At 53.5% G+C, this 12,198-nt stretch overlaps 6 protein-coding genes across 6 annotated transcripts; 2 read left to right on the top strand and 4 right to left on the bottom strand.

Annotated features, from left to right (window-relative positions):
• The first annotated feature begins 114 nt into the window (after positions 1–114).
• P170DRAFT_373717 (taxilin) lies at positions 115–2,573 on the top strand. Its single transcript, XM_024845254.1, has 5 exons — positions 115–698; positions 799–1,073; positions 1,152–1,300; positions 1,358–1,601; positions 1,655–2,573. The coding sequence occupies exons 1-5, from the start codon at positions 560–562 to the stop codon at positions 2,162–2,164; spliced, it is 1,317 nt and encodes a 438-aa protein (XP_024709824.1). The 5' UTR covers positions 115–559; the 3' UTR covers positions 2,165–2,573.
• Positions 2,566–3,825, bottom strand: P170DRAFT_398095 (NAD(P)H-dependent flavin oxidoreductase). The gene has a single exon (XM_024846209.1). The coding sequence runs from the start codon at positions 3,658–3,660 to the stop codon at positions 2,617–2,619; it is 1,044 nt and encodes a 347-aa protein (XP_024709823.1). The 5' UTR covers positions 3,661–3,825; the 3' UTR covers positions 2,566–2,616.
• Positions 3,826–4,181: 356 nt separating this feature from the next.
• On the bottom strand, positions 4,182–5,390 carry P170DRAFT_432164 (amidohydrolase family protein). Its single transcript, XM_024848201.1, has one exon. The coding sequence runs from the start codon at positions 5,130–5,132 to the stop codon at positions 4,272–4,274; it is 861 nt and encodes a 286-aa protein (XP_024709822.1). The 5' UTR covers positions 5,133–5,390; the 3' UTR covers positions 4,182–4,271.
• An 834-nt stretch (positions 5,391–6,224) lies between these two features.
• Positions 6,225–8,050, bottom strand: P170DRAFT_483099 (flavin-containing monooxygenase; the record flags this gene model as incomplete). The annotated part of the gene is made up of 6 exons (XM_024853892.1): positions 6,225–6,383; positions 6,437–6,584; positions 6,641–6,981; positions 7,036–7,370; positions 7,421–7,822; positions 7,876–8,050. The coding sequence occupies 6 exons, from the start codon at positions 8,048–8,050 to the stop codon at positions 6,225–6,227; spliced, it is 1,560 nt and encodes a 519-aa protein (XP_024709821.1).
• A 319-nt stretch (positions 8,051–8,369) lies between these two features.
• Positions 8,370–9,152, top strand: P170DRAFT_421210 (sterol desaturase family protein; the record flags this gene model as incomplete). Its single annotated transcript, XM_024847346.1, has 1 exon — positions 8,370–9,152. One exon carries the CDS (start codon positions 8,370–8,372, stop codon positions 9,150–9,152), a length of 783 nt encoding a protein of 260 aa, XP_024709820.1.
• A 200-nt stretch (positions 9,153–9,352) lies between these two features.
• P170DRAFT_421209 (fungal specific transcription factor domain-containing protein) lies at positions 9,353–11,935 on the bottom strand (the record flags this gene model as incomplete). Its single annotated transcript, XM_024847345.1, has 6 exons — positions 9,353–9,756; positions 9,815–10,077; positions 10,129–10,524; positions 10,581–11,664; positions 11,730–11,855; positions 11,887–11,935. The coding sequence occupies 6 exons, from the start codon at positions 11,933–11,935 to the stop codon at positions 9,353–9,355; spliced, it is 2,322 nt and encodes a 773-aa protein (XP_024709819.1).
• Positions 11,936–12,198: the final 263 nt, after the last annotated feature.

Genomic DNA, 12,198 nt, shown 5'->3' with positions numbered 1-12,198 from the left:
AGGTGAATAATCGACGCCAAGCCAGGCGTCCCAAAGGGGCTAGTGCGAGTCAAGTGCGCATGCCCCCTCTTACGACGGGATTCGATCTCTCCCCCAGCAAGTTCTTCGACACATCTTGACCCTCTGCGACCTCCCACGACCCGATTTCTGTCCCGATTTCTCGGTTCCCGTGTGCTTTCGCCCGTGAGACTTTCGCTGGCTCTGCAGAACTTGGTTGCATCGGGAGTCTGTGTGATCCCATTACCTCCGAGTTCTGCAAGTCTGTCAAATAGGCCACCCAGGTACTCCGCTAGTGTCGAAACGTCGATTCGATCCAAGAGTCGCCGACGATCGCCTTGTGTGCTCTTGAAACCTCGAGATCTTCCGTATCCGTCGGTGTGACCGGGGTTGGAATTGACCGTTGTAGTGTCTTTGCGTCAGAACTCCGGATCCAACCAAACCTCACCCACCGTTCCGTCTTCGCATTTTTTCCCTTCCGAGCACCAGCCTCGCGACAACCGCCGACAAGTCCGCACGCCGCACAACCTGGTCCGCTCCACCGCGTGAGAAGTCCTTCGCCATGTCGTCGGCTGCAATGTCCAAAAAGAATAAGGGGAAGAAGGTGGCGGATCCCAATGAGACGTCGAAGCTCTTGGCGGCAAAGATCTCTCAGTTGGAACAAGATGCCGCCGGAGAGAAGGACCAAGAACAGGAAATCGGTGCGTGATTTGTTCCTTTTTGTTCTCTCGAACGGAATGGGCTTCATGTCCATTACTGCCTTGTTGCGGAGATTGGGATCCTAACTGGAAATGACTACAGAGCGTGAAGTCAAGAAGGCCACTCGAGACTTGAACCAACTTCTCAGCAACATTGAATCCCCGATGACTCGCCTGGAGACTGTTCACAAGAAGTATACCGAACTTTTGGCGGATATGAAAAAGCTGGATCGCGATTATGCCAAGAGCAAAAAGCGGGCAGACCAGTTGCAAAAGGATCAGGACAAGGGGAAATCGGAATTGAGCAAGACCGTTACGATGAAGGATAAACTCGAAAAGCTGTGCAGGGAGCTTACCAAAGAAAATAAAAAAGTCAAGGTCAGTGTCGCACTTTCCACAATCGTTCGTCTGCCCGGGAAGGCAAGGGCTAATATGGGTCTACTCGCACACCCACAGGACGAAAACAAGAAACTAGAAGACACGGAGAAGAAGGCGAGGTTGATCGTCAACGAGCGCTTAGATTCACTTTTAAACGGCATTCAAGAGGTCATGAACGCCAAAGGTAGTTCACGAAGCGACAAGGTGGACATCGACTTGGACGAAGCGTAAGTGGCGCTCTCTGGCCCACCCCATGCTGTTTACTGAGTGTGGATACCGTATAGTCTACGTGCGAAGATCAAGACCATCGGCGAGAAGTTTGAGATGCGAGAAGGGCACTATCGAACGCTCCTCCGCAGCAAAGACTCGGAGATACAATGTCTCACCGCCAAGTACGAAGAGCAACGTCGAGCCGCGGAGAACGAAGCCGCCCGTTGTCGCGCCCTCAGTTCCCAGGTCTCTACGTTCTCGCACACCGAGGCGGAGCTGCGCAGTCAACTCAACATCTATGTGGAGAAGTTTAAACAGGTATGTCCCCGGACCACCCCGCGTTTGACCCACCGGTAATAATAATATCGCAGGTGGAGGATACGCTAAACAACAGCAACGAACTCTTCCTTACTTTCCGCAAAGAGATGGAGGAGATGTCGAAGAAGACGAAGCGCTTAGAGAAGGAGAACCTCACGCTCACCCGCAAACACGACCAGACGAATCGCAATATATTGGAAATGGCGGAGGAGCGCACAAGGAATCATGAAGAACTGGAGAAATGGCGGAAGAAAAGCCATCATCTCGAAGCTCTTTGCCGGCGGATGCAAGCCCAGGGCCGAGGTCAAGGGCTTGCGGCCGACCTCGACGGCGACGATGAGGGCACGGAGAGCGAATACGATGAGGACTACGAGGATGAAGATGATGACGAGGAGGGCATCAGCGACGACGAGTACGAGCTTGAAAGCACCGACCGCGACATCAACGGAGACCGCAGCGTACCGCAACAACCGGAGAAGCCCGTGTTTGGACCGCCTCCTCCGCCGAATCTGCTGGAGGCGCGGGCCAACGGAAACAAGGCGGTGATGAATGGATGCCATTAGCAAAATCCTATGGTAGAGGAGGGGATGAGAGGGGAGACATGGGCTTTTTTCCAAGCCAGACCTGTGGCCAGCAGTCGGGGAAAGGGCCCCGTTCGATCCGAGGGTGAGCGCACATACTTTTGTGTACTGATGCACATACCATCTGTCTTTGAGAGATACGTGTACTGGCAAACAGTTGGGATAACACTGGATATGTTTTGAGTGTGCCTGCCTCTGTTCGCGATTCCTGGAAAAGAAGTCTTTTGAGTCGGTCGTATGTGCATCGCTCTTGTCCATCAGGTTTTTGCACATGACATCATGGTCTATTTTTAATTTGGTTCAATTCAGTCCTGTACTTGTACATGTTAGATCAGCACCCTAAACGTACGTATCATGGTTTCATGAAGATACAAAAAAAAAAAGTTCACTGCAGATTTGAGGGCCTATTGACTTGATGCTACTACAGAGTATGCTCATAGTTTACTGCTTCCAGGACTGGTGATATAACCACCTCCCTGCCTCAGCACATCCACCGCCTGTTGCACCATCTCCTGAACAATCACCCCGGCCGGTTTGATCTCCTTGATGATGGCCGAGACATCGCCCATCAGGAACGGAATGTCGACCTCCTTCTCGTTGTTGAAATCATGCTCGATCGGCACCACGCCCTTGGCCGTCAACTCGACGATCTCCTGCGGGCGTTTCTCCCAGTCCTTGACATAGTCGTTGGGCAGCATCCGCAGCGGCCGTCCGGAGACGACCAACGTGCGCCGCGTCTCGCCAAACTGCGCCCCAACCACCGCCTCCTTGTGCAAGCGACTGGCTCCGCTCTCCTCCGAGGCCACGAACCGCGTGCCCACCCACACCCCCGACGCCCCCAGCATCAGCGACGCCGCCAGGCTGCGCCCGTCGTTGATGCCCCCGGCCGCCACCACCTGCGCCGGCTCCCCCGTCAACGGACTCTTGTACTTCCTCGCCACGTCCACCACCGCCGGCACCAGCACCGAGAAGGGGATGTCGCCCGTGTGTCCGCCGCCTTCGCCGCCCTGCGCGCACACGATGTCCACGCCCAGCGCGAACGCCTTCTCCGCGTGCTTGGGCGCCCCCACCATGTTCATGATCAGGATGCCGGCGTCGTGCAGCCGCCGGATGACGTGCTCGGGCGGCACACCGACGGCGCAGACGAAGAGCTTCGTGCCGTGCGCGATCACCACGTCGATGAGCTGGTCCAGCTGTCCGTGCGTGTAGTCGTGGTTGGTGGCGCGCGCGCTGCCGCCCACCTGCGGCAGGGCCAGGTCCACGCCGAAGGGGAGGGACGGGTCGCGCAGAAGGGATTTCAACTCCGTGAGGATCTCGTCCAATTGCTCCGGGCTATAGCCCAGGCCGCCGACGGTTCCCAGGCCTCCGGCGTTGGAGACGGCGGCCGCAAGGGGAGCCCCTGATGCTCGTGCCATGCCGGCAAGTAGGACAGGGTGTTGGATTCGGAGCAGCGAGCATAGAGGCGTTTGTAGAGACATGGTGTGATGTAGTATGGTGTAGTATGGTGTGGTAATAGTTGGGGGTACTAATGGTGTTCAGCGGAGTAGGGTGGGGTACGAGTGGTGGCGGAATTATAAATGAACAATGCCTGTAAGTTTGATGGTAATAGGCAAATGTCGCTGTTTAAAAGCACTCAAAGAATCAATGCGAAATCGATGGCCGCGACCACGTTGAGGTCAAATCGAATGCAAGGCATAAGGATTCATAAACCACGTGCCGCGATGCGGGGAAGCGGAGATGCGCCCAGGAGCTTCCCCGGACCGAGGCTTCGTCGCTTTGGCTGCTTTCTGTCTCGCCGGCCGTCGTGTTGCTCCTGCAGATCATCCCGCGTGCCGAGATCAGAGGTTCGTTCCTCTGGGCTTCTGGTTGGAGGTGCTGAATGGTTCCCCTCTGGCCCTGCTGTCCTGTCGCCGGAGATAAGCGGACTTAGCATCATCTATTTTCGGCAGTTTTACTCGTAGAATAATTATTGTATTCTAGAACGTAAGCGAGATATTTTCATAAATCTGAATTGCCTTATAAGCTAACTAGATGTTTGCAGGAAAATCAGACCGATTTATTGAAAGATCCCATCTGATCTCCCACGGAGCTATCGACTGCCACCCCTCCGCTTCGCCAACTGTGGGAAAAGCTTCAGTGCATTTCCGTAATTAATCATATTCCTCATCTCCGAATCCATGGCATACTTCTCGAGCTCCTCCAGGAACGCCGGATAGGCCGGAATCGGCGCATACGGGAAATCGCTACCGTATAAGATATGGTCGGGCGGGACCATCTTCAACAGCATATCCAGGACCTGCGAGGATGAACTCAGCGCCAAATCGAAGTGAAAGCTGCGGAACGCCTCTAGGGCCTTGTCATGGGTTGTGCCGATGCGGTGCGAGACCGCAAAATCAGGCGCCTTTTTCATCGGTGTTGTGACCCGAGAGATTATGTATGGGAGCGTTCCACCAGCGTGCGAGAGTATGACTTTGCAGGCAGGGTACTTGAGCCGGGTTCCGCTCACTATCATATCCATTGCTGTGCGGGTTGTTTCATGCGGGTAGTCAATGGATGGCTGTGGGAGCTTCGAGTTGACAGGGTCGGTGTCCACCGGGTGGGTGGGATGGATGAACACAACGCAGCCGCGTCTGTTCAGCTCCGCCCAGATGGGCTCGACATCACGATGGCCCAGGTAGGTGTTGGAGCCACCGTAGCGAGTGAAAAGGGTGACCCCGTCAGCATGCAAGGTGTCCAGCCCGTAGGCGATCTCTGCCAGGGCATCCTCCGTGTCTAGAATGTTGGGCAATGATACAAAAAAGGCGAATTTATCAGGCTCCTTATCTCGCAGATCCGCAGAATATTCATTCAGCTGCCTCGCGAGTTGGGCGCGCTTTTGACGATCGGGCAGGATACAGGCGCCAGGAGCCGTCACCGAGAGCACTGCGGTCTGCACGCCAACGCGCTTCATCAGCAGCTTGGAAGCCAGTGGGTTCCACTGGGGAGTAGGCCAGCCGCTGGGATCGCCCCCTTGTTCTTCAACCGCTGTGTGGAATTAATTGATCGACCAGAACCTTGACAGGGGTAGGTAGCTTACCTTTGGCATAGAACGGCGGGACGCAATGGTGGTGAGTATCGATCTTGTTCACAGGAGGCGTGTGACTCCATCCGATGACCTTCTCTCGGAGCCAATCCAGGGTGTGTTCGCTCATGATGCTGAAGATGCTGGGCTGGACAAGGTAGAGAACGAAAAGCACGGTAACGGATGTAGAAATAACAGCCAACATGGTGAGACAAGCATGATAACAGCGTGTTGCCGGCTGATCTTAATATGCGTAATGCCATGGCCCGGAAGCATCCCGGTGGCGACTCCACCATGGATGCGACGTCTGATTGCCGTATTATCCGAATCCTACTAAATCCATGGGCTTTACCGGCTGGCATCCGATTCTATACCCGTTGCCAGCGGGATTGTCCGCTGGAACGCACGCTCCCTCCTGCTCCCTCCTTCATGGACGGAGCAGGGACAGCATGGATTGGATCCGTGTCGGCTACAGACTAACATCCCGAGGTCTGTTTATCAATGTCGCGCGTTTGATGCCCTGCTGCAACTACAGAGCAGTAAGTCAGCACTGAAGAGGACGATTATACTGGCCAGCATTTGGCAGGCTGGACCATACAACCCAAAGCGCTTCAACCACCACTGTAGCATTTCATGAGTACTTAACCACACTTAGCAGCCAAAGGTCCATGCATACGAGAAAACATACATTCGAGCTATACGATTAAGTGCTTTAGGAAACGTTATTTGCTCTCGCTTTCAAGTATCTCTCAATAAATTAGAACTTGACATTTAGGTGGGCACAATAATGAAACAATTAGTACGGGCGGAGCAAGTCTAGTTGCTGTGTATCCTTGACAGAACTGTAGCCAAATAACCCTTAACATGGTTCAGAGAGATATTCACAGTGATACTTGACTGCGCGACTCCCAAAATCCCAACCAACAATAGAGCCAGGAGCAAAATCCGGGGCGACGAACGGGTCGATGGCTTTTCCACTTTCTACTTGCAGTCAGTATACCATGTGCACCGAATCAAACGAAGTTGAGAGCAAACCTTGATGTTCCAGTCCGACCAGGTGGGAAAAAGACTCCTCCACCAGTAGTGGGCTTGAGTCCAGGGATAGGACATGGAGTTCCACTTCTTGTCATTTATATACCACTGGGGAATCAGTTAGAAAGAGGACAGTATAGACAGTGTTCCGGTAAACTTACTGATAAACAGCCAGCGTTCCAAACGCGTTTACTCAACGCGTCTTGCACCCAGTACACGTAGTCGTGCTCGGCTTTAGCCTTGAGCTCGACCGAAGCGGCGTCGCCATCTAGGACTGGCTTTAGGACGCGGAGAGCATAATTGACGGAGCTAGGAGAGTTGTTAGATTCCAAGATCTAGCACAGAAATAAGAACGAGTGACATACTTCTCCGCAGCCATCATCGCTGACGTATGCCCGGTTGCCGCGTTCGGTCCCAGGAGTATGAAGAAGTTGGGAAACCCGCTTAACACAGAGCAGTTATAGGCAGCTGGGCCATCGTATCTTTTCCAGTGCTCGGAGACGTTCTCGCCCTTGCGTCCGACAACGTCCATGTACGGGATAAATTTGTTGGTCTGGAAGCCTGTCGCGAGGACGATCACATCCGCTGGTATGAAGCCTTTATCTGACTCAATGCCATCTGCAATGATCTTTTGGGTCTTCGCGTCGGTCAGGAGGACCGCTTCGCTGTGAAGCGATTCCAGATATCCAGGATCGAAGATTCTCCTCTTGAGTGTTGAATCAGCATAATTGACGTCCAAACAGAGTTAAGGGAGATATACCTTGCAGGCTACGTCAAAGTCCGGGATCAGGAGGTCATGGTATTTCTCTGGACTTGCCTCTCGCATGTACTTCTCCACTTGCCTTCGTCGCTTCTCCCTGAGTTTCGCCGCGCTCTTGGTCATAGGAAACAAGCGAAAATCATTCTCAGCAACCAAGAAGATGTGGAGCCTGTGCAATTTCATAGCTAATGGAACATAGCGAAAGATCCACTGCAGAATTCGAGGGTACGGGAAGTTCGGAGCTGGGAATATCCAATGCTTGGTTCGGACAATCTGCGTGATGGATTTCACCTTTTTGTCGTTTACGAGAGCTGGCACGATTTGTGCAGCAGTGCCTGGTTTGATTTCAGCCTTTCTCCTTCAACCAGAAAAGCAAAGGACGCACATCCATTCCCGATAACAACAACATTCTTCCCTTCAAGATTCACGCTATGATCCCACCTCGCGGAGTGAAAGATACGCCCGCGGAAGTCTTCGGCGCCGGGGATCTCACAGGGGCGTGGTTCGACAAGCTGTCCTGTGGCGGCAAAGAGAACCTGGCATTCATGGGTATATTCGCGTCCAGTATTCAGATCGCGCAGGTAGAGAAGCCACCGGTTTGCATCATCCCGCCAGAAGCTGCGGACGACTTCCGTTCCAAATGTCATCTTCGGACGAAGGTCGTACGTATCGACCACGTTATCGACATACTCCTTAAGCTCCGTATTCGATGGCATGAGCTTCGTCCAGTTGGGGTTTAGAGCGAAGGAGAAGCTGTACAGAGCGCTCGGGACGTCGCAACCGCATCCTACGGCATGTAAGTTGACCAAGGGAGAGACACAGCACGCGGCTCCGACTGACCTGGATAGGTGCTGATGTACCATGTCCCACCGCTAGTTGGATGCCGTTCGAAGAAGCGGATGTCTTCCAAACCGTACCATCGCTTCAGCGAGGCTCCCAGGGCGACAGCTGATAGACCGGCACCGACACAGGCTACCTGGCTGTAGGATGGAACGTCGGGGAACTTGGAGACCATATCGGGGAATAATGTAGACCAATTGGAACTTGGCCATTCTTGAAATCTCTACTTTGGTCCCGACATTAGATTTATGTATGACCGTCGTCGCAAGTTAGCACAAAGTCAACTCGGAAGGCTTCCGGAGTTGCGCATAGAATCCCCCTCATACAGGAGAAGTTGGCCTGAGCATTTCACCATCATTCGGGACAGTCCCGGTTGTCAGCCTCGGCGTCTTTGGAAAGCAGATCGGAACAGGTCCGTTCTATCTTGAAGCCTTGCCCATTATCCCTGAATCTTAAAGACAGCCAGTCGCCAGACCCCAAACGACACCACAACCATGGATCTCCACTCCCAACTACAGGCCGCCTGGTCTCATGCCACCACAACATACAGACCGGGCACGATCGAGTTCGCGGCAATTATCTTGGTTCAGATCGTCGGATTTCTCATTCCTGCATCGTTCTACTTGCTGATTGACACTCTGTTCCCGAAATTCTCCCAGCGCCACAAAATCCAAGACGCCCGCCGCCAACCAACCCGTCAACAGATCCTGCACTGCGTGAAAGTGACCTTGTTTAATCATGTCTGGTCAGTTGCGCTCGCCGGCCTGATGCTCTCCTTCACAGGGCTCGACCACGCAATTACGAATCTGGACCCGATCGTGCCCCCGTTCAAGACATTCCTCGTGGATTTCGCATTCGGATTGCTAGCACGAGAAATCTCATTCTACTATGTTCACCGCGCCCTCCACCACCCCAGTGTCTACGTCTATATCCACAAGATGCACCACAAATACACGGCGCCAGTGGCTTTCGCAGCCGAGTATGCCCATCCGGTCGAGCATCTTCTCGCCAATGTCTTACCCATTACGCTTCCGCTATACCTCAAGGGCGCGCACATGCTATCCCTCATGGCCTTTGTTCTCTTTGAGCTCTGGGAGGCGGCGGCAGACCATAGCGGATATGACTTCTTGAAGCTTCCGCCAGCGGAAATCCATGACTTGCATCATGAGAAGTTCCGCGTGAACTACGGGACTATTGGCTTGATGGATTGGATTCATGGGACGGATGTGGTGGGGTGGGATCTCCCTAAGAAGAATGAGATAAAGAGGATGGAGTGAAGGGGTGCGAGGGTCTGCTCAGCCTTCTTATGTCTGCTGACTAGGCTGAATTAGATGCTAACCTTCTCATGATATTGGGGGTGAGACTTGGCGGTGTTATTCTTGGTATCCAGTTGTGTACATATTCATCAAACTGGGAAACCGTGAAACTAAATTCCAGGCGTACTCATGAGAAACGTATAGTATGGACAAAGTTGGTCTCAGCCTAAGCAATCAGGAAAATCAAGCCTAGTTAAGAACCCCAAATCATCCAGCCCAGGACCCATACTGGCGGCGAATTCCTCCCAATTGAAGAACGGTATCTGTGTTGGGTCGTTAACCGGATGGTCGAACGTGTCATTCAACTGAGCGACGTCACTTCGAAGCTGCGAAGCAACACCTGTAACATCCGTGCCTGTCTGGTGTACATCACCAGGCACAGCCTGGCGATACGCGCCTTGCAGAAATTGAAGAGTGTTGGTAGCGGAACGGCGGAATGAAGCCATAGATTCTAAAACCCGCATCGCCTCTTTCCAGGCTTCCCGCGCTTTGTCCATGGTGAATGGATCGAGCATTGATGGGGCGGAGAGGGACATGAGAAGGACGATAGCAGCGGTTGATACGTCTGAGCCAGTACAGTTAGCATAATAGACAGAGCGATGTGGAATTCACTGGCAACGCACAGAATCCGTTGTACCACCATGCATCGGCGGCATCGGTCCGATAGGTCTCATGGACTAGGTGTGTGAGATCGGCCGCTGCCATCACGCATGCTGAGGCGCATTTACTAGCAACGGAGGAGTATATGGCACTCTGTGTCAAGCAGCTTTGGAATGTTGGACCTTTTTGAAACTCCGGCCTACTTGAATTCTCTTGCTTGCTGACTCTTGCGGAGTAAAGCTGGGTGAAGATAGGTCGGTAGAGAAGAAGGTGGAGATGAATATATCTGCATAGGCAGTGAGCAGGCATTAACTCGGGGGATTCAGGAGAAGCACACCTGGCATGTAAAACATTGCGCTGTTTGGCGATGGTTCGTGTTGATTCTCCATCCGCAGACATTCCAGACGGCACCAACGTCCACTTAAGGAAGGAAGGAAGATTCGCTTCAAACAAGGTAAGCTGCCTCTCGATTTCAAGGACAGTGTCTAGACCCCCAAGGCTTCTGGTTGAAGGGTGCAGTTGATCCTGGCGGGAACGGCCCCGCCAGGTGTAATACACATCAGACAAGATTCGATCGAGGATATCGTAAACCTTGATGGACTCGGTGTAGAACGCCATGAGAGATGGCTCCCCGGGACCGTTCGGATGGCAGGGTACGTCTGAGTCGCTCGGGGGAGGAAAAGGAGCCAGGTGGCTGGTCATGCTTGGTCTGCCATATGTCATACTCAATGTGCTGTGGGCCATGGATTAGCACGGTTGGAGAGAACAGAAGTGGTTGGCAGGTCTTACACATCCATCATTACACAGCCATGCCAGGTCCGCCGTCGAATATCCGACTCCAAAGGGGCTAATGTTGCCAGAGTATCTGATTCATGTAGCCCCAATCCCAAGGCAACTCTGCAGGCCACACCAACCGACTGCCAGCACCGGCTGGGATATGGCGAGCTTTGCAGAAATAACGCCGTGATCAATAATGCCTGAACTACACCGAGCGTATTAATATCAAGGAAATCAAGACCAATAAACCTCTTCGCTCGAAGGAAGAAGGAATTCGCGACCAGCTCGACTTCCTCGGACGCAATATCCGCAAACTGGCAGCCCAGAGCAAAGATACAGTTAAGTGCAGAATGAAAGACAATTGACTTAGGCCCGGACTCTGCGCGTGATCCTAGTCCGATTCTCTGGTCTGTGAGAGCGATGTTGGGCTCATCCTCTGCGCGCCAGAGATTGCGGTACGCCGCTTCAAACGCAGGTCGGTCAAAGAATGGATACAGAATATAGACATGATCGAAAAAGCAGTTTAAGAGGTGATCTGCCAATGTCCGCGGCGGCAGCACGAAGTCATCAAGCCGGTAGATAGTCGATGTATCCTGGAGTCTGCCGGCGATGGGTTCGACACGCGAATCATTTGTTGGCCGCGAGGGCATCAATTCCGAGGCAAACCGCATGAGCGAAGCAGTAGATGAACTTCCATAGAATTGCCCCCTGTTTTCGGAGCCAGGCGCTATAATCTGGCCCATACCCGTGACATGCCCTTCGCTGTCGTCGAAAAATGGTGATTCATAGGCCTCTGCGGTTCCTTCTCCTGTCGGTTCAGACTGCCTGTTGTCTCGGCCACCATGTGTGACCTGCGACCCATGCCCTGGTGCCCCACGCCGAACACTCGTAGGAGTCGGGTTCTGGGCAGGTTCCAGAGGAGCATGGAAAGCAGTCGGAGGAACGCCAACTCCCTCCGGTGGCATTCGGTCGGGGCTATTCGGCCCACTCGATGTCTCGGGTTGAGAGTTTGAGGACATCCGAATGGAGACTCCGGCCCTCAAACAGTTCTCTTCCAATTCTCTGATTCGCTGATGGAGGGCATGGACATATCTGACTGGCGTTAGACGTATTATATTCATGCTTCTCTCCAATGAATGCATGTATGCTCGTTGGACTTACTCGTCCCTGCTCGCGGAGCGGGCATTATCCGTGTGCGTGCTATAGACGCACTGGTCGCTCCGGTATGATCGCCTCCCACACGGTCCACAGATTGGCTTACTCCCATCGCAGCGTATCTTCTTCTCTCTGCACGGGTTGCAGGCCAGAGCGACCTTACGGCGCGCAGTAGTTCGTCGCTTCCAGTCTCCGGCCGCCTTCGGAGGCATTGTCTGCGCCAAGTAAGGGCGGGTGGGAGCCGGGGGGGTCCGAAGCTGCCCCGGGTGCACTTATCATTAATTAGAGCCCGCTATGGTCCGTGGAGAGGCTAATTTGTGCCTCGGTTCGTGATGCCTTTGTCTTGAGAGGCAGCTGTGGTGCTGGGAAGTGGGTTTGGTTCAATATGGCAGCGGGTCGTGGATCTGCTAAAAGGACCGGAACCATCCCGGCCCTCTCGGGTGGTTTCCGGGAGTTTGTGGTGAACTTCGGGACA

The sequence above is a fragment of the Aspergillus steynii genome (genome assembly GCF_002849105.1).
Source record: "Aspergillus steynii IBT 23096 chromosome Unknown P170scaffold_1, whole genome shotgun sequence".
NCBI lineage: Eukaryota > Fungi > Ascomycota > Eurotiomycetes > Eurotiales > Aspergillaceae > Aspergillus > Aspergillus steynii.
Note: the sequence above shows the minus strand (reverse complement) of the source record. Positions and strands in the feature narration are given on the sequence as shown.